Below are 25,093 nucleotides of genomic sequence, written 5' to 3'. Positions count from 1 at the left end.
TTTATCTTGTTCTGTTTTATAATTATTTATACTAAAGAGCATGTAAGACGTATGTAGCTGTCATTCACATGGAGAGCAAATTATTTGAACTTTAAATGTCAGTCTTCTGGGATTTAGCTCCAAAATAGAAGGCTAGTTTGTGAACCATTACTAACTCGAGGCCCACTTAAGACATTTTTCCATGTTTTATTTTTTTATTTTTTTAACGGTATCACATCATCAGCATCAGCAGACAAGCAGACAGTTTGTTTTGTGTTGAAATGTAAGTTAAGTACTGTTTCTATTTGGATTTTCACCCATAGCCTTTTATCGACACCTTTTATGTTGTCTTGTAAGCATGAATGATACAATGAACTAGAATTTACAGTGGCCAAACTTTTTTAGCTTCTAAATATAATTTTATAAAGTCCCTGTTTGATTTAATTGTTTTAAAATGTATAGATATATTTAAAACCCCAACATACACACCGGCCCACATTATGATGTGCATACATAAGAGAGGAAATATGAGAGCAGGACATTTATCAAGGAAGTAGGCGGGGGTTGGGGTGGGGTTGCTGTATGTTAGGAAGGGTGGGAGCCCTGCTGAGTTCAGTGAGTTCACATGAGGGGACTGACACACAGCTCAGCCTCCTAAAGCCTCTTTCCCTTTCTCCCTCCCTCCCTCTCAACCATAGTTGATCTGAATAATTAATGTCATATAATTTATCTCTACCTCTTTATCTCATTTACTCTCTCTCTCTCTCGCTCTCTCTCTCTCTCTCTCTCTCTCTCTCCTTTTCACACACACACACACACACACACACACACACACACACACACACACACACACACACAACACACACACACAAGCAGTTATCTTTTTTCCCCATATAAACACACAACACATACACTCATGCCTCAAGGGGTTGGGTCCTGGGGCGGGTGTGGAGTGAGCAAGCTGGAATCTGCACAGAGGGAAACCTGATAGGCATTCCCTGTGCCAAACACATGAGGTCACCCCGACTGACTGATCCTGCCAGCCAGTCAGCCTGCCAGCCTCCCTCCATCCCGACTCTGCCGTCAGATTAAAACCTTGTATCACTGACAAATCAACTGGAGGACATTAGAGATTTCCTTACGGCTCTTGCATCTCTAGAACTAAAAGAATCATTTAATATGCCCTTTAGAATCATAAACACTTTATAAATGTCCATGCAGGCTTAATATTTTCAAAGAATAATTTAGCTTATTACAACTTGGCTTTTTTTCCCATAGATTTCAGTATTCTAACCAGTAGTTATATTTAATAAGTTAATGATGAGATTTTGGGGCTTGCTGTAGGTTCATCCCTAAAAAAGAAGTCAAAGATGATGAGAAATGACAGTCAGTTGTTCAAGTTTTCTATCAAATTCCCAGGTTAGTGAGAATTATTCAAAAGAGTAAACAAATGATGAAATGCTGACAGTCATTTTTAAATTCAGCTACATGTACTGACTTTTCATGTGCAATCTGATATTACCAACATGCTGGGTGCATGTATTTACATAGGAGCCTAAGTGCAAATGTAAATAAAGTTAAAAGATAATCTTGCTTGCTTGTAGCTGTTGCTTGTCAAAAAGCCATCATGCCATATCTGAATTGAAATGTGTCCACATCCTCAGATATCAGCTATTAATTCGGTGAATAAGTTATTCTAATTGATAGAAGTGATGGCCTGAACTAAGAATAAGAAAGAATGAGCAAAATCCATACAGTCACATCAGCTGGTTTAAATAAATTTTTTTACAAATTTGTAACCAGAGAGGCATGAAGTAAAAAGTTTTGTTCTGGTATGATTAAAACAAAAACATAAATAAACAAAAACAAATCAAGAGATGACACTGAATCTTACCACTGCATTATAAATGAATTTTGTCTTTCTGTGTTAGGCGGCAGATGATGGACATAGTTAACCTGCTGTAATGGGTGAAAAACAAGACCCCTTGCAATCTTTCAAACTTGATAGCAACGTAAGGAGTCTTAAAATGGAGAATTTGTATCAGCTGTAAGCTCTAGAGACTTCTCTTTTATCCCCAGCAGCCCTTTGAAATACCCACCCAAAGCCAAACAGTACTGTCAACTCAAAGCACTGGTCTCAAAAGGACCTAAACATGTGTTCTTTAGGTCCCAGCTCCTGTTCTTTTGTCACACAGCCACGCAACCATGCAACATGGACACCCGCATTCAGTCAGTCTTACTTATACAGTACACACACACACACGCAGACATACAGACCTTAGCACACATTCTTTTTGTAGTACACATAAACGCACACATACACGAAACTCCCACCCCCACACACAACACTGCTCTCACTCCCACGCCTCTCATGTTCTCCCCATGTTATGTTAATAAAATAGACACACATAATTGCACTGGCATGTTTTGTTGTTTTTGTTGGCAGTTATCAACAGCCCCCATGATGTCTTTGACAGAGGTGATCATTGTTGCAGGCACCACAAATCTACATCACAGCGCTCGCCAATTCGCTGTTTCTGTGAGGTCCCACTGACAAGATGGAGTTTTCGGGTTTCAGAGGGGGGGAAAATGTAATTTGAGTAATTATATAATTACAGTTTGTCATATGTTTTTAAAGTATTGTGTAATATCTACTTTATGACTAAGGTAAGTGCTAACACTTATTGTAAATTATGCAGTTGTTAGTACAAAGTTGCCCTTTGTAGCACTTCCCCCGGACAAAGGCCCAGGGGTGAAATGGGGTGAAATGAAGTGTAGAGAAAATTCTGGGCTTGTGAGACGGCTACACATGTACTAAAGCCAGAACACAAGCACTGTCATTCTAAAACACCTAAACTAAAACGCTGTAATGATCCTGCATCTGCCAATTTTACTGTGATGAAACCTTTACAGTACCACCAGTGTTTAACATTCACTTTTCTGTTCCCCACTACAAAGCAGAGTCAATACCAGACCTGCTTGCATTTTTTCGGCCTTTATTTTCCTGCTTGTAAGCATGAAATTTCTGCTGGCTGTATTGCTGTTTCAGATGTTTTGGGTGCTCAACTACCCTGAATAACTTTCCTTCAGGAACTTCCACAAGTCATTTAAGGTTAGGTGAAGTTTTAAATAAAGCTGTGGCTTGTGGCAGCTAGCTGACTCTATATGCTTTGTATATGCTAGACGAGCACAGCCTGTGCCAAACAAGCTCTTTTGTGATCATGTTTCCAAACAGTATGCAGCCTGGAGACTTAACATCAGGTCCAATTCCTACATGTCGATTTTTAGGCAGCCCAGATATAAAGGGAAAATCACTGGATGTGTAAGATGAGAAAAGAGCAGTGTATAATATATGCGCTGTAGTTTACATGTATAGAACATTGAATTTGTTTATCCTTTATTTAAACAACTCTATATTTTTTATGTAATTTTCCTACACACAGTATTTATCCATGTAGCTTTTACAAAAAACATTCGATACAATTGTGTATAGGTCCCCCTTTTTTTTCTCATTCTCTTTTTCTCTTTAGCAGCGCAGGTTTGTGTTGTCGGTTAGAGAGGGTGAGTTAATGGAGAACGTCAAACCAGCTTGTAGCGGTGGCTTGGCTCTGACCCGTGCAGATTGTGGAGTGACCCCAGTGGTGCTGCCCTGAGACTGCACTTGGAATCCAATCTCCTCGCTGGGATATGGTGCATGTTTTAGCAGTCCCGTTTGATAACTTTGCACCCCTGCCCCCACCAAACTGTCTATCACTCCTCTAATAAAATCTGGTTTGTTTTCACCTACGATGACCCAGGTGCAGAGGGATTTTTGGCTCTCGTGCAGCTGTGGCATATTAGTTTAATCTCATTAGACCTTTCCTGTTCTATGACTGGTTCGAGACAAGCAAATTGAAAACCATCTTTCTTCTTTCTTTAGAAAAGAAATAAAAATAAAATATCTGAAGGTGACTGCTAGAACTGAACGTGAAATGAAAATCACTTGCACTGGCAGGTTCTAAGTTATTACATCATTTGTTTAGGCATTAATGGGACAAACATAAAGCCACAGTTAATCAATAGGAATATGTGCTACACCGAACCGCTAAAATATAATTCAATCAACAAAACTACAATATACATAAATTATCATTTTAGATTCATCACCCTTGAGGGGGGATGATTTTATCATCTAAAACTTCTCTTCTCATCTAGTGGTTTCAGATCACAATTAATCTTCTTCCAATTACAAGCCTGGGAGGGAGAAATCAATGGATGCTGACAAGCTACATTGTTAAGGCATTTTAGGGAAACTGAAATCACACCGGGTGTGATAACCTAGTTGTCTAATGAGTCACCCACAGGAGTGCTTCTCCACACCTATTTCTCTTCATTTGGGCCTTTTGTTGTCCTCACTGTTGGTAATTGTCAGCAACACACCCGACTATCACACAGCTACCTCACCTCACGCTGAGATGCATTAGTGCTGTTTTAAACGTGGAACAGGGTGAGACTGCACCACTGTAATTTGATAGATGTGAATGTAAGTAAGGGAGTGGAGGACTTACAATGTGACTTGGGACTGTACAGTAGTTTCAGTGGTGAAGGTGAAAAGCATCTGCTGAACATCTTTCTTTAATGTACTTTCTTGGAACTCATCTCCATTAAGCTGCTTAAGTCTGTAATCGTGTATTTCTCTGTGTCTGTTTAGCCTCCATTTTTGCTTGTTTTCTGAGGCTCGCTTGGTTGTCAGTCTTCAGCTGGAGAAAACAACTCAGTTTCCTTTTTATTGATGTATTAGTGTGGACGGAGAGAATTCCAGAAACAACCTGAGCCACCTGGCATTTTGGAATGTGCCCAGCTTACTTTCCCTGTATTTTTCACCTTCACATATATGCATATTACCTCCAGTCTTCCACTGCTCAGCAGGTGGAGGATCAGGTCATTGAGAGTATTGATGTCCTTAGTACATATACAATAAAATTTTAAACAAGTTAGAGAATTTTTCTTTGGATCTTTTGAGCAGATATTGCGTAGCTATTTTAGTCTTTTACTCATTCCACGATGGCTGGAAACGTAGATTCAAAATAATTAAACTCAAATACAAAGAAGATTTTAAAACAACGGTAGATCGATATGTAGGAATGTTTAGATGAGCAAAGTACAAGAAAATATCAAAGTGACATACATATTGTTTGCTTCTGTGACTCCTGGGACATTATAGTATATTACATGAAAATGTAGGCAGATAAGACAGATATACTTTTTACTATGCTATTAATATACCATATATCACAACACAGTGACTTTCTCAGCCATTTAATGGATCAAACTATTATAGAAAACATAATTGGAAATTTCAAAATGACACTTTATCACAATGTTTCAAAAATTTTGTATAATCAAAATCACCAAATAAACATCTTGTTCACTGATTTGACAACAATGCCCACAATGCCCTAATACAAGCATATGTATTGCCACAATATTGCCAATAATGGTTTAACTTTAAGAGCACACAGATCCTCACACAGAGGCATAGTCAGTATTTTGTAATTTTATGGTAGTAAATTGCAAATCCACTTAAGGTCATCTTAATGTCTTTACTTTCCTAAAGACTTTCTTTAGTCTTTTCCCATTAACCTTAATGAGTTCTGCAATGTTATGTCAGCAAATGTCAGTCCTAAACTATGCAGGACACCTGATTTTCTTTTCTTTTTTTCTTTTCTTTCTTTTTTTTTTTTTTTTACATTTTTAAAAAATTCTTTTATGTAGGATCTGATGCAAACTGCTCCATCTTGTTCTAATAAATAAATGCATAATACATTTACATAATACATACAATGCAAAATGTATTCCCTAAAGCCTCAGTCAGTGATTGCTGACTGCCGAACAGACGTCAATGCATTATGCAGTAGTATCATTATTACCGTGAGCATACTTTAAAGGTGTCCTTTTTACCTCAACACCCATCAACACTACTTCCTGCTGTAAGATGGAGCAGGAGGAGAGCAGTCTGGTTTGAGGGGTGAATGTGTGCTGTAACGCTTCTCTCTCAAAGCTTGATTCGAGTGCTCACACCGTTTGCTCCTGCATGCTCGAGCTTGTGTGCTTCAAGGGGCTTCTTGGATTTCAGGAGTGGCCTTTTAACTTGAAACCAGAAAAAGGCAAGTCATTTTTTTTTTAGACTGCCTGGAAAGAAAAAAAAAAACTAATGTCCTAGCTGTTTTGTTTTTTGTTTTTTTTTTCAGTCCCAGCAGTGCTGGGAGTATTAAACCTGCCCACCAATTAGAGCATGCCGATTCTTAAAGCTCATGAATTATTAAGACCACCCGATTTACAAAGAGCAGTGATGGAGGGCAAGAGAGAGGGCGAAGCCACCTGAGCACCACAGCTGCATTTGTTAAAGTAAAACCTGTGCAATTTACAAAGGCTGTTTATAATTAAAGTACAAATAACTTCTACACTAGTGAATACCTTTTTTTATTTTTTGGGATTTTAAGATGATTTTAATTATTTTTATTCTATAAATTGGATACACAATGCCTTTATTGCACAACATGCATGTGTGAAGGGGAAACAAAAAAAAGAAAAAAAGAGGAGTGATAGATAGGATAATGTATGGTATTAGATTCCAACTGGCAACACCGGCTACCCTCAAGGTCAAACAATTCATTCCTGCTCTAGAATTTATTGCCTGGTAGTAGCTAAGTCAATGAGGTGCTGTGAACCTTGAGCTCACATCTATATAGAAGGTCTTCGCAGCTGTATACTGTGGGAGATCCTGCTTGTTAATGCTCTATTCAGCGCTCCATCCAGCTCCAGCGCCTGAAATATGACCCCACGATAGCGCAGGCCAAGGCCTACTAAAGCACCTGCTTTTTTTGGGGGGCAACACCAAGTTAATGTTCCTATCACCTTATCGTAAATACTGTAAATAAGTCTTTGAGACGGTGCCAATGGGCTGTGACTCTGGTTGAAGACTTGGGAATGGTGCGGATTTAGGTACCCGTCAAATGTGACTCCTGGAGATTGTCAGTACTTAAGATGTATTAGACAGAGAGGGGGGACTGCTTTGTGCGGGAGCCCCTGCCTTACTGGATAACAGAGCTATCATTATGCTTGAATAATTGGATGCATTCCTTTTGTTTTTTTTTTTTTTTCTCTGTCTCTTTTCACCAGTGGGCTGTTTAATGTAGCAGACTTGTCAAATAAGTCTGTCGCAGGGAGAGAGTGAGCCAAGACTGATTACCTTATGTGAATTACTTTTTTTTCCCCCTCTCTCTCGCAGAATTAAAATAATTTAGAGCAGTTAAGACAGGGGTGGGACTGTGGAGAGAAGGATATATGTGGATATTGTGGCACGGCGGGGCTTTTAAGTGTGTTGTGATTTAGTTATTTATTGTTTTGCTGCAGGGAACGAGGCGAGAGGAGAATGCTGGTCTCTTAGATGTCTTTAAATAGAGATCCTGACTGCCTACTTGCCTGTTTGCTTGTTCTCAGAAATTGCTGGTTCAATCTTTGGTAATATACATTAGCCATGGTGCTGTTTGTCACTGGAATAGCTTAAGTGCCCTTTCGCTGGCAGTAGATCCAGGGTTTTCTTGTATGTTGCTTCCTTGTTACTGAAAAACAACTGGACTGATATAGTTTAATGCTCATTCTAGAGCATCACTTTCCTCATTTATCCGCACACCTTTCTTTCTGAAAAATACAGTATACAAATAATGACATCTTATACTGAGATCAAGCTTGAATACAAAAAAATGCACAAAACTTATGTCCTTGAGTTTGTTTTTGTCTTTTTCTCTTGTCGCTGTTCTTTCTTGAACATTCTGTTTCTCTGCCGGGGTTTTACAAACTGGCAATTTCCACAGTTTTAGTAAATATGCACCAAGCTGTATGCATGTAATCTGCCGTTTTTGGACTCTGTTGTAAGCCTTCGTGTAGCAGCAGGAGAACAATAAGGCAGTAGTCAAAATATCATATAAACAACAGACTCCCAGTGTTTATTTCTCACTATCCCTTTGCCAAGCGATAATTGAAGACTTATTTATCCTCTCAGAGCAAAACTAGATAATTAAAAATATAAACGCAAGTGCTAAATAGACACTGAATGAAGTATGTTATAAATTGGATTTGCTTATACTTTTTATATGTATAGGTACATACTAATAAAAGTGGTTAAAGGGAAAAAGTAGATTGTGGCTGGCTGTAGGCAAGGCTTTCACGTTGTGTGTGGATGTAATGGAGCGGGAATGCGGGTATGACATAAGTGTTGTAGTATTTCAAAGATACCAAGCTAACTGCAGTTTCCAATAAGGATAAAAAGCTACAACAACAAAAAAAGACAGTGGTGTCTGCCAGCAAGTAAAGTTGACGTTAGTAATCAAAGTTTTGGCTAAATCTGTGTTCTAAATTTAGTTGTAGGAGGCAAAAATAGACTCCCTTAAAAGAGCTAAAGATGTAGACATTTCGGTGTCGGAAACAGCTGCTGCAGATTTGTTATGAGCTGCTTCTTTTTGTCTGCATCCGTGCCGTCTTTTAGTTTTCCAGAGCTGCCACCAAACCATGATCAGAGGTCAGAGATTGGTCTAGGTAACTGTTCTGTTTTCAAAAAATGACTGTTGACCACAACTGGAATGAGAGTTGCTCTGAAGAGGCCCGTTGGAGCCGTATCGCGCTGTTTCCTTGTCAGTGAGACATGAGTTGTTTACTTTTCGAAATCGTGACTCAGCCTCATTATCTTCAGTCTCTGCTCTACACCTGCCATCCAGCTGTAGCCCTCACCACATACTAAACATCAAACTGTCTATTGTCGCTCTGTAGTTTGGTTTGCTGGGCCTTCAGAAAACAAATTAGCAACCATTATCTTTAAAGTGAGTAAAATATCACTGAAACAACTTTACGGTGGAGAGCTGTTTACCAGGCTTCTTCTTTGGTGACTGAAACCGATTATCAGATTGATGAGCCTTGAGATGCCTCTGATGGAACTGTACTCAGGCCGCCTGTGAGATGGGAAGCAGCCTGCAGCTAATTAATTATGCATTTCCAGCACATTCTTTCTTAAGCAAAAATGAAGGAATGCCAGCCTGTTCTGGTTACTGCCTTATGTGTGTGCCGAGTCTCTCCTGTCATCTGCTGGGTCTCTGAAATTATATATTTTTTTTAAAAGCAGCATGAGACTTATTGTGATGTTAATAGTCGTCCCATGGTTGTGGGCAGACTCCTTCATATTCATCGCCACAATGACTCTGCTGTCTTGCGTATTTAAAAGGTGGTCGGCTGCTGGCGGACGACTAAGCTGAGGAGCTTCCTGTTCATGTGGTAATCTGTGCGGCGGTACAATAGAGCGACTGCTTTTTTCTCAGAGCCCAGCCCCACACATTCAGCGAGAGAATGGAGGCCACACACCACAACAATAACAGTTCACTGCTATCATCTCATGAAAAGTCTCCATTGGTGGGTAAATAAATAGTTTAGAAGCCTTTTAGCAAGTACAATAGGCCAGACCACTGCTGATTTTCATCTTTGATGTCTCCTCAGAATTTACCCTGACTTATAACAATATAATGTCAGACTGGAAAAACAGTGTTTTACCTCGAAGGACAGTTGAGGGGGTTTTTGGTAATGAATTAGAATGATCGTGCATGATTTAAATATAAAATGAAAAAAGTACCTATTGTCAGATTTTTAAGCAGAAAGGGCTCAAGCTCCATGTTCCAGTAACAGTTTTTCACTTGAAAACGTGTGCGTGTTAGACTCAGGGGCAACACCATAAAAGTCAAAGTATTAAAAAATAATGTTGAAATTTCAAAAGCTGAAGATAAGACTCACCTATTTTTCCAAATGGGTTATGAGTGCGAACATCCCAGCAAACTATAACAAATAGCCAGGAATTATGGTCCTATCCTTTTCTGTTTTTGTTGTTGTTTTTTTAATTCATAAAATGGTTTGCAACACGATTGCTGATATGTGACAATTGCACATCTTTTTATTTAAAAAAAAAGTATATGGCGATTCATGAGAAACTTTGTGGATAAATAGAGTGCGCAAGTAAAGAGTGAGTGAGAACACTTTGGTCTGAGAAAAACTCCTTTACTCATGTTTCCATTGAACCCAAACAGAAACGTGTGTGTACTAACTGTTAATGTGGGCTTTGTTGTCTCTGCGATCTCTTAACGTATCCAGGTATTGCATGCATTAAAGTCTTCTAGCAGCCAAGTGAGAGCAGAACAGGCCAGAGTCAGTGAGGCAAACTGTCTGGCATAGGGGAAACATTACACCATTACACTCACCTGTTCCACATGGTGACTTATCTCATGAATAAATCACACTACTGAGGTCTGGACAGCTCCGACACTGCACCTCTTCTCCTTTGGCAGACGTCTGAATCTGTATCTATCTTCCCCTTTCTGTTAACTCTTTTTTTTTTTGTAACTCTCTTTGCTTTCTCTCTCTCTCTCTGTCTCTCTCTAGTACCTCATTTCTTACATCTCCCACTCTAGCTGGCTGCCCAACAGTGCTCACTTTATTTATCACACAATTGTGACACTTTTGGATAAAGCTCCACACCCGCACTGATTGAACTCTACTTGGGAGAGCTGGGAAGCACAGATCATTCCCCTTTGGTTTCCACTAAGTCATGGGATTGACAGCTTGGGTTGGTCTGCCCAGAAGTGGCTGACTCTCTTCCTTTAAATCACTCGGCGAGGTGCTTCTGAAGGGTCCCTAACTCAGCGGTCACGCCAATATGCCAATCCGGCAGAAGTACTGAAAGTACGTACTTTGACAGTAAAAACTGAAATACACTTATGGATAGGAAAATTGAGGGGGGACTTGCAGTTAAGCTTTTTTTTATCGATGTAAAAGCCTTACATTTCTTGACACTTCTTGCTCAATTTGACATATCCACTGAGATGTTACAATGCAGCATTGTTCTCACATGGACCCTGAGGGAAACGATCCCCTGCATTGCTTCCCTCTCTGCCAGGGATGGCAGCTTTGCAGTGTGTGAGCCTATGCCTGAGGAGGTGGGCAGATACAGGGGGTTTTGTGTTGAGTAATGCTGATATTCCTTCAAGGGGGGATAGTTGCTTAACACACTGTGGAGAATCTGGCACAGCGTCTTCTTCTTGGCCTACTAAACTCTGCTCAACACTACGTAAAAACTCCCCAATGGCTGTTAGACAGGGAGGAGACAGGGAGTGGAGCAAAGGAGGAGAGCAACTCAGAAGAGAAAGAAGAGAGAGGAGGAGCAGGAAGGAGAAATGGAGGACAAGCAGCCAGATGAGGATTGGGATGGATTTAGAGATAGATGAGCGCTGACTGAAAGGATTGGAGAAGGTGAAGAGAGGATGGATGGAGGACTAGCAGGGGAAGGATTCAGTTATGAAAGGTTAGAGAGAGAAAAACAAAGAGAAAAGACGGTCTGCCGTACAGGAGATTAGTAGTAGAAGGAGTTCAATGTATAGACAAAACATGCTACTGATACGCTGTGAAGAATTTCCTCTGCCTTGTCACAGCACATCGCTTTAGACTGTGAGGGTGAATGGAAATATGTACAATTGTGATTTTCTGCTTTGACAAAGTGCGCTTGTTCAGTTAACATGATGAGTCGGCGCCTGAAGCACAGCACAGTATCAGCCCACTTCAATGTATGAACTGGTAGCAAATAATGTTGTGACAAATTAGATCTCACCGAGTGCTTAAACAAAGTGAATAAACAAGAAAATGCCTCCAGGTAAAAATGTATTTGTCAGAGATGAGCCGTTTCTCCCATCAGAGGCTGGACCCGCTGAAGGACGCACGACAAACGGGATGATTAATCTCACTCAAGTGGTTCATTCTGGTATTATTATTAGAAAAAACACATAATAACGACATGTCTTTGCTTAAAAAATAAACAAATGAATGTCTGCGTTCCATCTTCTATAACCTGTAGTGTCTTTCTTTATTTATGTAATTCATATAATTTACTTCACAAACAGCATAGTCTTATGATTTTTTAATGTAATGCAATTACCTTGAACAACTATTAATAGATTATTAGTGTAATATTTGCTTTGCACAATTTGGACATGGGTTTCATTTTCAAGTGTACCAGAAGTGCTTTATTCTTTTTAATCTTGATCTTTTTTTCCCATAATAGAAAAGAAAGCCTCCATGTTGGTTTGATTGCATTCTGCACAACCTTCTTTCAAACTCATCCAGAAGTTCACATCCATCAAAATCACATTTACAGCTCACTTTGCAATTAGAGTAGCTGTAAACTCTATCATTTCAAAGCTACTTGTTTTTTTTGTTTAGTTTTTTTATACGTTTTTTTGTTTTGTTTTTTTACTTGTCATGAAGACAAAAAGCTAGATAGAGTTACTGCATGGCTTATTGAAATTATGTCATTTGAGAAGTACTCAGAAAGAAAGCGGGCCGTGTAACACTGAACTGTTCTGCAAATCAAGTTGATCACCATTACCACCTCCCTCTTGTTACTGTTTGTACACCTGATTTTTCTGTGCAGAAGGAACACAGTCTGGTGGGTTATGATCCCTGTGCAATATCCCTGGATATGTTTTTCAGATGTACATCATAAAATAACCCTATAAACTACCACAAACTGGCCGTCCTCTGTTCCCTGGCTGATTTGTTATGGCTGTCTCAAGCCTTCCTGCCACAACAGCGGCTGGTGTTTAGTGCCAGTATTTAGTCTGGCAATTGTCAGTGACGCTTCACTGAGTATATTCCTTTGGGGGCTAAAAGTGACATTCCAGACCCAGTGCAACTACTTTGCATGTGAAAGAAACTGAATATTCAAAGGAAAGCGGATGCCTGTTCTCCCCTGTGCATATTTATATACCTGTCTGCATTTGTGTGGATTTCTATCTTTTTCATCTTTGTATGGTTGGGTTCCTATAAGCTATCTCCTTTTTGTGTGTCTGTGTCAGTTTGCTTTAGATTATCTGTCTTTTTACTATTTGTGTGAATTGCTCTACCTGTGTGTAACTGTGCATATGTGTGCGCATTTCTCTGTGTGTTTCTTATTCATAGACCATGTCAGGGAAAGTGTATGGGAACTGAATTGTTTTTTTTTTAATAAAACAAGTTTATGCTACAAAATGCAAAATAATAATGACGATCCACGAAGAATTGAAATAAGTGTAAGAAAAAGAACAAGGTCAATTCCTTCCTGAATATTTGGAGATGTACAGTATTTCATGAACCTTTTGTTGGACATCTTTGTTAGACAACAGTAAAGCCATGGACTGCACCAACCATTTAAAAGGAGAGCCGAACTTAGAACACCTGAGACACAATCAACAATCAATATAAAAATATCCATACAATAAAAAACTAGGTCAAGCTCCAAATAATATCAAGTCAAAATAAAGTCAAAATGGAGAAAACGAAAGGGCCACAATATCAAGGGTAGCTGATGGACTCCTGAGTACATTGCATTGCCTTCATTTGCTCTCTATAGAGCACACTTTATTTTGGTTGCTTCACTCTGGGGACATCTTAGAGGGCATTTTATCATGTTTGGTTTGCCATGAAGATTTCCTTAGGGGACACAACTCTGGTATTTATTATCCATATGAACTCCCACCACCCCCCCTTACCCCACGTATTGAATATGGCATTGAATTTAGTAAATATTCAATGTAATTATCTAAGAATTGGTTCTTTTCATGTATTATAAGATGTTACAGAGGGTAGCGTAGACTAGAATCACCCCCTCTAAAAGTTTTTGGCTGTAATTGTTTCACAAAATTAAATGATGGTAGTTTTAATTAGGCTTTTTTTGACAAACGTTAGCAAGAAACGACTCTATTATGTCCGTGTGAGAACCGATCTTTACAAAGGAATCTAAATGAATCCAAAATGTAAAACTGAAAATAAGGAATTGCAAAAATATTCACCTCCTTTAAAGTAATTCAACTAAATCATCAATTATGTGTGTGCTAATTGTCTCCAATGCTTGCGCTTGTATAGTACAGAGGCAGAGGTATTGTATAGAGCGTGTTAGAGGTAGTATGCTACAGCATTTATTAAGGACTACCTGCTTGCCATAGTCTTTAGTGTTATGCAAACATTATGTAGTACCTATAACAAATGGCTGTGGGCACACAGTCAAACACACTCGCTGAGGTCTGTGTCAGGCAGTAACTCATGCACTAGGCTGTTGGGGACCTTTGAGCCTCTTTGTCGCTCCTGCACCAATTACGTCCTTATTTATGGATTTGAGCACAGTTGACCTTCTGGAAGAGGAGACGTAAATTTGTTTGTCTGGTGAACATCGTAACAAATGGCATTCTGGGAAGGCTCAAGCTTCCTCTCTATCAATCTGTCCCCTGTCTCTCTCTCCCTTCTCTCCTCGGCATTTTCCACACCTCAGCAATAACTCCCATCAATCGGCCAACTATCTAGTCAGTCATTTAGAAACAGCAGCTAGTCAGCAAGTTGGTCCTCCTTGAGTGTCAAACACTGTTTGTTCAACGTAGAACTAACTAATCTGCAGGTTAACCCAGGTGAAGTATTACAGAGTAGCCTTTAGATGCATTTTTGAGGTAAAATGGCAAAGAGCCTTACAGATGTTTTTTGTGTTATTCCGTTTTTCTTATTCTCAACCCTTCATGAGAACACTTCAGGGCAGGATGCCAGCCAATGTGCGTGACTAGATTGGTAGACATTTGTCTCAGTAAGAGAGAGATCATACTTAAAAACAGCTCACTCTCTGCTCTCCACCCTTTTCCACATCTTCCACAGTGCTCTGTTTGTGCTTACACTTCCTGTGCAAAGCATAACTGACTCCTAAAGAATGTGCCCAATTAGATACGGAGTGAGAGGATGGGGATCTTCACTCTGTGTGCCCGCTGGTCTTTTTCCTCATATGTAGTATTATTTTACAACCTCTGGGTCCCTAACGCTGCTAAGGGGGGGTTAAATGAAAAGACTTGAATAAACAGTTTAAATACCAAACATTTGCCACATCTATCAACTCAATATTATTGGATTTGCTCAAATTAGTGACCCTCTGCAACCACTGGTTGGCAAAGGATCCGGCCACTGATTGGAAAGTTGGTGCCAAGTTATGGGTTCACTCAACCAAAGTCTAAAACCTTCCCTCTCTTTATCATCCTCTGTCGCTCTCTTTTATCCTCGGCCTTTAAACGAGTGTGTCTGTCCTCCCACTCCCTCATTCCATCCTTCCTGCAGTTTCCACTCCCACACTGACTAGCTTGCAAACAGACCCAGCTGGCCATAATGATGACAAATCAGCCCAAATATTTATGTTCACTGAGTTTCACTTTGGCTCTGCCCATGGTTTGCTCTCTGCTCTTTTTTTGTTTTTTTACAGATCCCTCTGCGGCGCTCACCACAATCACAGACAAACTGTCGTAATCACTCTCAGCAAACACATTTCAGCTCCAGTTATGTCACCTAAACACCAGTCGACTGTTAATGTCCGCAGAGAACCAGGTTTATGGTTGTTGGAAGAGTGGTATAAACATAGAAGCCTGCAGTGTGCTTATGTAGATTTTTGTGTGGCCTAAATGACCAACTTGCTCTGTAAATATGATGTGTGTTGTATCTGCCATTGGGAATTGCGTTTGTTCCAGGTCCTACTTACTTTGTAGAAAGTAAACAAAAATTGGAAACTTGTGTGCTTGAGGGCACAAAAAGAGGGTCAGAGAGTCAGTAGTTTGCAGAAAGTTTGCAGTAATCATGTTGGCTAGACTGCATGAACTGTAATGTGCATCTAGGTTTATCAGATTGTTTGAAACTGAGACCAGTCCAACAGAGAGAAAAGGGTAACAGGTGCAAGGACTGAAGAAATGAAAGAATAAGCCAGTAACTGAAAGTTAACCTCTAAAGATGTGTTTTAAGTCGGGATTTAAGGGCCTCTACAGAGTCAGACTGTCTGATGTCAGCAAGGAGGTTATTCCAGAGGAAGGCGTAGGTGAGACAGATAAGACACAAAGAGGCCCCACAGCTTGCAGACTTCATTTTAACTCTGGGGACAGACAAGAGTTCTGTACTCTCACAGTAAGGAGCATGGCACGGAATGTAAAGTTTAAGGAAATATGACAAGTATGAAGGGGCATGCCCATGTTGTAGACTGTTAGAAGCATTGGAAGCACAGCAGATCTGATATAGACAGGGAGCCACTGAAAGAAAGATAAGATTAATAATTTAAACCATTTGAAGACTTTTAGTATTACTCTTGTAGACTTTTAATGCTACCATGTGGCGGGTCTAAAAACAAAATGATACAATAATTAGAGCTTGGATGACATAAGAAGTGTCTGAATCTACGGTGGAGAGAAAAGAAAGGATTTTAGGTCTGTAAGTGAAATAAGGCCATTTTAGTAATGTCATGATTATTGGCTGCCAGATTTCGAGAAATCACATGGTTGTCAATTCTTACTCGTAGTCATAAGAAATAAATGGAACGTAAACATTGCACCGGTACTGCAACTTGAATCCACACTTTGCAAACACCGAGGATGCCTCCACTCTTTGCTACCTTCTGCTGATAACCCTGCTTGAAAAAGTCCTCACAACAAGCTGGTTTTCTAGGCCATGGTCTTGCACTCTCTTTGCACTTTTATTTGTACTCTTCTAAACATTGGGAATGTGTGACTAATTATTGCACAAAGAGAGATGAGATTTTAAAACAGATTTTTAAGTAAATGACATATGTAAAAAAAAAAAAAAAAAAAAAACATCCTTCTGTTATTTTCTTCCGACAAGTTCTTTTCCAACCAAGCTTTGATACACTTATTTTTCTATTGTATCACAAGTACTAACAGTGATGCTACATTAAGCATCTCTTGTCTACCTCTGTTCTTTTTGTCCTCTCTGTCAGATAACATGCATCCTATCTCTCTCCCTTGGGTAAGATATGGCCTCTATTTTAACTCTAGGGCTCCATATCCTGACATGTAACACAGAACCCCGCTCTTATCTGACCCAAAGAGAAAGAGAGAGACTAGAATTGGGGGGGGGGGGACATAATAGATACTGTAAAAGTAATAAGAAGGAAGGAAAGTTAGAAGCGGTGACCAATAATGATAGGAGAGAAAAGGAGAATAATGTTAAGAGAGCGAGCTTGAAATAAACAGTAGATTGACCATTCAGCATATTTAAAATTAGCCCCCTGCATCATTGTCCATAGCAGTGTTAGTTTACCAGTGTCCCAGATCTCAGTGCTTTTTGTTCTACAGAGGTAGAAAGAATTACACAGTCAATATGTTTCTCTAACTTTAATTTGTCTTTTTCTCATTTCCTTTTTTCTTTTTTTTCCCTCCTGCTTTCTAGTCTAGCTGTTTTCGTAGGCCTTGGCTTCGACTCTGTCATACCTGTAACTGCATCTCATTCCTCCTCTCTCCTCCTTCACTCTCTCCATGCCCCTGCACACACAATGCTCTCAGTCTTCCCTATTAGGATACATTTGGCTGGAGAATCAACAGCATTGCATTCCCAGGAGAGTTGGGGATGATTTGCTATTCACTCCTCTAGCTATGGGTTTACCTCGCCAGGCATGAGTGCAGGGCATAAAAACAAGAGGCAACAAGAAGACGAGGCAATAGGTCGTTTATGCTTGTCTTTCAGTGTCCCTCCCTCTTCTACCACCATTAAAATGCGTCAGCAGTTCTCAAAACACATGTTTAAGGGCTAAAGGTTTGGGAACAGCTCTCTGGGATGGATGGGGGATTTGTGCTCCTCCCATGCTTCGAGGCCGCTTCGAGTACAGTCTGACCGCCGAGCTGGCTGTTAGTTCTGGCAGTTTGGAAGGGATGCCTCTGGGACTGTGTTTGTCTTTAAGAGTCTTTGCAGAGAATTTGCCAGCATGAATTAATGGGAGGATGAGCTGAGAGGCTTTTTTCTTCTATTTAAGTAGACTGCTTGTCATTTTTTGTGTCAAGTTTGTGTGTGTGTGTGAGAGAGAGAGAGAGGAGATATTTAAGAAAACGCACAAATGTAGGAACACACAGAACACAAAAAACACATGCACACAGGAAAATGCACAAAGCCACACGTGTAACCTCTTGCATGGTGACACACATGATTTAGCATAGTGGCGTCCTGGCTATGAGGGTGTGGGCTGAACTGCGTTGGGTCGGTTGGTTTACTGATATTGACAGCATGGCCTTATCTGGACTCGTGCCAGTGTTGAGCTAGCTCTTGCTGGCTCCTCTGGCCTCCTATAAATCAGGGCCAATTACCATGCTGGTGCACAGCCTCCTCTCCTCCAGCCTTGCCCTGCAGAGTGCAGGGAGGACGATAGAGAGGCCAGGAAGCTACGGGCCTGTTTCTATAGCTGCCTTCCTCTCTGTTTGGCAGATATTCACACAATATGTATCCACATGCTAGCATTTATAAAAATAAGGAAGCACTTCGTAAAGATTCAAATGACACATCTGTCTTTTAAATCAGCCTTGGAATTTAAAAAACTGCAGTGTCAAAAAGCTGAAAGCAGCTGTTTTATTATTTATTTTAGCATATTTTCACAGGACAGTGATGATGACCAAATACATTCCCATATTGCATAAAGATTAAATATAGATTTAATTGACTCAGACACCCCTCTAAGCAACAGAGAGGACTAGCTATACTGTGTTAAAAAAGTAATCTGTATGGGAATATAAAGTGCAGCAGTGTGTGTGCTCCTAGGGTGTGTAACGTACACCAGATTTATCATCAACTTAATACACTCGTAAACATTTTCTGGCATGTCATAGAGGCTCTGAACCCCCCCTGCATGCCTGGCTGGGTAAATTGGGCCTGTGTAAACCATTTTGCCTGTCTAAAATACAGTGCGGCAAATTGAAATCCCCAGTAAGCCTCTGTAGTGGCATGTCACAGCTGGGTAGGGAGGAGAGAGAATGAAGGTTTTTCTCATTTACCACCTGGAGGTTTTTGAAGTGTCATAACCAGCTATTCTCCCACACACTCTACTCCATTTCTCTCTTTAATTCTTTTTTTCCCCCCTTTCTCTCAATCTCATGTTCCTTCTCTTTTCTTGTTGAAATACCTCTTGTCAAGCACTTTATTCAATCCTCATCATTCTGACACACGAGGCCTGTATTTATTATATATTTGAGAAGCTGGATCTTAAAGGCTGACAGGCTGAGGGTAAACAGCACTCACGAAACTGTCCGGAAAGAGAAACATGCTTAGTTGTTCACCTCCGATACGGCAACCAGAGGAAGCCAAGCGAGAATTAGATTTTAAACAAAAGGGGGGGGAAACATTTTTTGGTCGTGTGTGTGCGTGTGTGCTTACTACCACTTGTGTGCTCTCTAACTTCTCTCCCCCGCATGTTCAAGTTCACCCCCCATTGGATATGCATACACCAAGTCTGTTTTTTTATGAACACGAGATGGCTTCAATAATAAAATACTGAGCCTGTTTGGGTTTTAGTTCTTCATTTTGATAATTTCACATATATAAACTTTGTAGAGAATCCCTGTATACATTTTTTTTTTCATGAATAAGAAGGATAAAAACCCAAAAAAGTCAAACATCAATCTCACTCCTTCCCCCCCCCCCCGATCCCATCATCCACCCACTGAGACCTTCTGCACCCATTCCATCCTTCATCCCAAGGGAGTCTTCCGGCTTTTTTCTTTCACCTTGGATAGTAACCTCGCTTTCCTCCTTTGCACCCAACACTGTAAGTAATGGGCTGGTTTTGACCCTCCATGCCTCATTGTGTAGGATTTCAGCTCCTGACCTTAAAAAAATGAAAGCAAATCGATAGGGCGGGCCACATGAATTCCAAAGCCCAGGATGCAAGCCAAGCCTGGAGCCCAGGGAGGGGAAGAAGGCGGAGGAGGAGGAGAATGGGGGTTGTGAGTATTACTGAAGGGCTCAAAGAAAGAAAGCCTATGAAAGGGAGAGAGTAGATTTCAATTAACCTTCACTTCTGACAGCAGTAGTGTCTCATGTTTGTGCTAGTAAAATTGTAGGTGCCACGCAGTACATTAAGCACTGTGTGTATAATTTAAGCTACAGTGGACTTGGGAAAAATAAAACGAGGGGAGGAGAGACATGAGGTGAAAGCCTCAAAGTCGCGACTTGAACTGCAGCTGTGAACGTTCCAGTGACTTTGAGTGGGAAAAAATAACTCTGAGCACTTAAGAGATTAAGATTCCTCTATACTGCTACCACAGCATAGAAACATGAATGACTAGAGACTAGTTTTTATTTTTTCTAACCTGTCACATGAATGCTATAACGCAGCAGGAGGCACTGTCTGCTGCTGTGTGTGCGTGTCTTTATACAGTGTTTATCCTTTAAAGTTAGACTTAAGTCTCACGTACAGCAATTTAAGACTCAACGAGAATTTCTCTTACTGGAGTGACCACTGCCTTTAGTGGATGGCGATAGTCAAGAGAGGACAGGAATAAGGGAGGAAGATGCAGAAAACACAGGTGGACTGGAATTAACTTTTCGACAGCAGTGGTTCCTTTAGTTTCAGGTTTCGACCAAAATACACATTCTAAGCTGTTTATTAGTCGGAATTTAAAGACTTTAATTGTTTTGTATTTTCTCATGAATACTCTTATGATCTGACATCGATGTGCACTGCAGCATTTGAGACTGAAATGAAAGTTATTCATATTATTTGATACTTCAGCTGGAGTTTCCCCACAGGACTTAAAGCAGCTCTGGACATGACTGTTTCACTTTCTGTATGAAAAATATGTCTCTGTGTTCTCATGTAGCATGTGCACACATGTAGTACTGTGTGTGCGTGTGTGTGTGTGTGTCCACCACAGTGAGTGGCTGCCCATCAGTTCCACTTAGCTCAGCATGGTAATTGGCCGTCCACTGATGGACGTGGCTCCCTCTTCACGCTCCAGGGACCTCGGCTCTTTGTCTGAGGAGTGGGAGGCGACACGCTGGCATGGCACACACGCTTAAAATAGCGCATCAAATCAGCCATGCTCCGGCAGCCACTGCTAACGTGTGGGGCAGATTGGAGGGCTAATGTGTGTTTGTGTTTGTTTGTGTAAGTGTGTGCGAGTGTGGTTTTACTGCATGGTATGAGGTCTTGCGGTTCTCTCCAGGGAGGATAAGGGTTAACGTGGTTAACTGGAGCTGGTGGAGCTATTTAGTCATGTCCCCTTCTCTCCCTGACCATTTTTTCTTTTCTGTGCTTCATCCATCACTCACTTACTTTATTGCAGTGCGCATCATCTTTCTTTCTCCTCTCTTCGTTTTCTTCTAGAATTTCTCTCTCTCTATCTCTTTCTCTTTCCGCTCTTGCCCACAGGGCCTCCATTCTCTCGCTCTGTCACTATGTGCAGTGTCCCTACAATAGACATATAAATGGGCTATAAGCAGGGGGCCCTGACTCTTATACCATAAATCTACACTAACAGCACAACGGGCACATGAGAAGAGCAGGGAAGAGGGATGAGATGGAGAAAATAAAGGGAGGGAATCACATATCTAATGCATTTTGAATACATTTTGGAAAATAGAGATTTTGCTAAAAAAAAAAAAATAAAAAGCCGTTCATATTGAGATGTTTATGAAGTAGGCTGCGGAGGATTACTGAATCAAGATATCACCCTTGGAGGTGTAAATTGTTTTATAGTGTAGTGAAATTGGTTTTGAGGGTATGAATAGTAAGCAGGAAGTTGGCATCATTTAAAAGTGTTTATAAGCTGCTGGATGCCTCATGAACCCTAATTTCAGTGACTCTCCTTTGTGAAGTGTTTACTCGAGATGAAAAAATATTGAAAAGTTGTATTTATGTCTCGGAATCCATGTTGGGGAAAAGACCTGCACACTAACGAAGAGCTTCACATGCAGTTTATTGTTTTTAACGGAATAAATATAATAGCAAGTGCAGTAAAAGTGAATGTATAGATACACAGCATGGCATCTGTGAAGACCCCCTGTACAGTTTAATGTTATTTGACTCTGAGGTTAGATGCCCGTTTTCATTTAACTCAATATTATCTGTTGCTTGGTTTTCATCTCTTCTTGACCCTGATCTCAACTCATCTCATCTTCTCAGCTACCATAAAATGTCTTTTATTGACCTGGAAGTGCCTGCCATTTCATTTAGTTACTAAAATTCTTTCTCTCACATTGTCTTTTGCCGTCCAAGAAATATTTGCTTTAAATTGTTTACAGGTTTATTTCATAGTATTTACATATTCTATACACTATGCCTTAAACATGTTGTAAATAGTAAAACTTTTCTTATTTTCCCAGCAGCCCTATGCTCCACCCCCTCATCCCATGGCTCCTCCCAGCCCAAGCACTAACAGCTGCAGCCAGGGAGGGGCGGAGCAGCTGAGTAAGACCAACCTGTATATCCGAGGCCTGCCACCTGGGACCACCGACCAGGACCTCATTAAACTCTGCCAACCGTAAGTACTGAGAACTATTCAAATTTAATACAGAGTTTGTCACTGCCACTTTAGGATCCTAAACCTAAACACTGAACACAAAATGTGAAGGCTAATTTAGTTTATTTCTGAATTAAGCATGTTGTCTTCAATCACCATACAGACACTAAAACCAACATCGGATCCTCTCTGCTCGGGTTTGGATGAAGTTGCCAACAAAATGGATTCACTAGTTTATCTGTGCCATGGACCCCTGTTGTTATTAAAACCTATTAACTAGACACAACAGTCCCCTGGGTGACAAGTTTCTTTATTTCAAAAACAAAGACCCATAAAAATATTGCCCACGTTGTTTGGTGTTTATGTCTTTACCATAAATGTTGCACAAGTGCAGGTGACCATTTGTTCAGTTCTAAGCATGTGGGGCAACACTAGTTTACCCGTTAACTACGACCCACTGAGTGTGCAGTTTGAAAGCGTGATTAAAAAAAAAAATATGACAAACCAAAAATATTGTGCTACGTGGGGTGGCCGGTGGGATGGCCAGACTGTAACCGGGGGTGTTATTGGCCACCCCTCCAAATGCCCAGTGTGTTTGACCAATATGTTTTTAATAGTTTTTGGACAGCAAAGAATGTCTGTGGCACAGACAAATAATATAATCCAGGCTGCTGGCTAAAATACTGTATATTAAGCGTCGGAATATTTAATATTTGCTTTAGCATCTGTATGCTGATTGTGGACAAAACAATTTAGAAAAAGATTAAATTATCTTTTAAAGAGCACAAGTGGAGCCCAGCACGACTCGACTCTCGACTCATGTTAGTCCTGCCTACATAAATGTCACCCACACCTAATTATTTAATGTGCAAAGCGATTTTCTGTATTAATCATGCCATATATTCTGTGTTAATGTAAATGTTTTTAGAAACAAATCATTTTTTCTTTCATTGCAAAAATTAATATTTAATATAATCATAATGGATGAAGTCGAGCCCATGCAGAATATAACTTAAGCTGTCATCTTTAAAAGCATTTAATTGAAACAGTAAATCAAGCTGAAAATGATAAAGATAATTTATGCAGAGGAAAAACTTTTATTCGCTTAGTCTGCAGTCCATAATAATTTAAATAGGGACATTTCTTGGACAAAATCATATTTCAACTGAATATAAGTAACTGAATATACACCGATCAGCCACAACATTAACACTGGTGGTCTTAATGTCATGGAGGCCAAAAATTCTCCACTTCAGATTATTTTTGTTCTCCAAGTAAAACTATTAGTAACACAAAGGTTCAAAATTCAAAGTGAAATAAGGGAAACCACTGAATTAAGCTGTCATGCAGAGGCAAACCTGACATCTGTGCTGTAAAAAGCATACAATTATTTTATTTTATAAAGAAACACAAAAAACCTTGGTATATAGTTTATTCATAAAAACTCCAAAAATGCCAAACTGATCAAAGGGGTCCATGTACAATAAATTGCACACCCCATTAAACTGCTACCAATTGAGTATATTTGAGGGACACTCACTGAGGTACTCATAAACCTCTGCCAAATGTTCTAGATAGAGAAAACACACACATACACGCACCTGCTCAATAAGGCCTAATAAAGCTTAGATTGGACCACCTCCCTGAGGAATCACAGACCAAGACCTCATCAAGCTGTAACACACAGTCACAGGGGCTTTCTTTCTCTCTGCGTTTCTGTCTCACACACATAATCACACACACACACACACACACACACAACACACACACACGCAAGCGGCTTTGTTCAGCTCCATTAGGCCCTTTCATTTCTAAAATGGTGAAAAGGGGGTCAAGATCATTAATGGAGACAAAACCAGCAGATTGTGAAATACAGGCCATGAGCAAGTCTGTCTAGTTGCATAACCTTTTCTTGGCCATATTTTCAGAAATGTGCTGGTCAAACACGGCCAATTGTTAAATGATCCTTTGGAGATGGGAACATACTGTCCAGTATATTTGGTAATGCTCCTGGTAGCCATGTCATAAGTCATACATTTATTCCTGACACTGACCCATCAAAATTCCATCAGCCTGAGAGGCGGGCCGATAAGATTTGAAAAAGCACTCAGCATTCTCTCTCAGCTATTACATTAACCCAGTTGTACAGAATTGGAAAGTCTCAATTTCATTTCTAATTCCATATGATCTTAAATGTTTTGAGCACAAGTATTCGGAAGGGCAAAGCACGTCAGAGCTTATGTAAAAAAAACCCGAGGAGTTTGCTTGTTTGTGGAGATTTGCATTCTAATATATGGCTTTTTCTTCCAGTATGTTATTGAAAGCTTCTGAGTTTGTATATTATTGCTTGGATCTGCCAAGCTGTCTTTTTCTTTATCTGGTTCCATAAGTACTCGCTCTCTTTTTTTTTCTTATATCTCCCATCCTTCCCTCTGTGTGTATCACCTGACTAAAGAGCCCCCAAGGTTGCCTGAGGTGTGCTGTGCCAGTGAAAATCCAGTGCCACTGAAACTTTAATTAGTCAGACTGTGTTTCAGTGGCAGGCGGGTGGCAGCATTCTAGAAAAGGTCATGCGACTGTTCTGCAGTCTGCAGCACCCTGGGTCCCCCTCAGGTTTTTTCCAAAACGCTCACTCTCCCTCCAACACCCAGAGCTTCCTCTCCTGGCCCTGGTCCCGTCAGCTCTCTCATGGAGACACTGTGTTAGACATCGGCGGATAAGCCAAAACATTATCACCACCTAATGTTTTCATGTTTTGAAAA

General features: G+C 40.2%; 1 protein-coding gene across 9 annotated transcripts in view; it reads left to right on the top strand.

The window, feature by feature from the left end:
• The window catches only part of rbms3 (RNA binding motif, single stranded interacting protein), a 257,723-nt gene that overhangs the window by 96,058 nt on the left and 136,572 nt on the right, over positions 1–25,093 (top strand). For 6 of the 9 annotated variants that reach the window (XM_067497291.1, XM_067497274.1, XM_067497300.1 and 3 more), the window contains one exon: positions 22,195–22,352. In XM_067497291.1, coding sequence (XP_067353392.1) covers positions 22,195–22,352 — 158 coding nt within the window. The remainder of the gene's footprint in view (positions 1–22,194; positions 22,353–25,093) is intronic. The other 3 variants (XM_067497282.1, XM_067497342.1, XM_067497325.1) reach the window with 1 other exon arrangement.

Source organism: Channa argus, chromosome 1, assembly GCF_033026475.1.
Source record: "Channa argus isolate prfri chromosome 1, Channa argus male v1.0, whole genome shotgun sequence".
NCBI lineage: Eukaryota > Metazoa > Chordata > Actinopteri > Anabantiformes > Channidae > Channa > Channa argus.
This window is presented reverse-complemented; position numbering and strand designations above follow the sequence as displayed.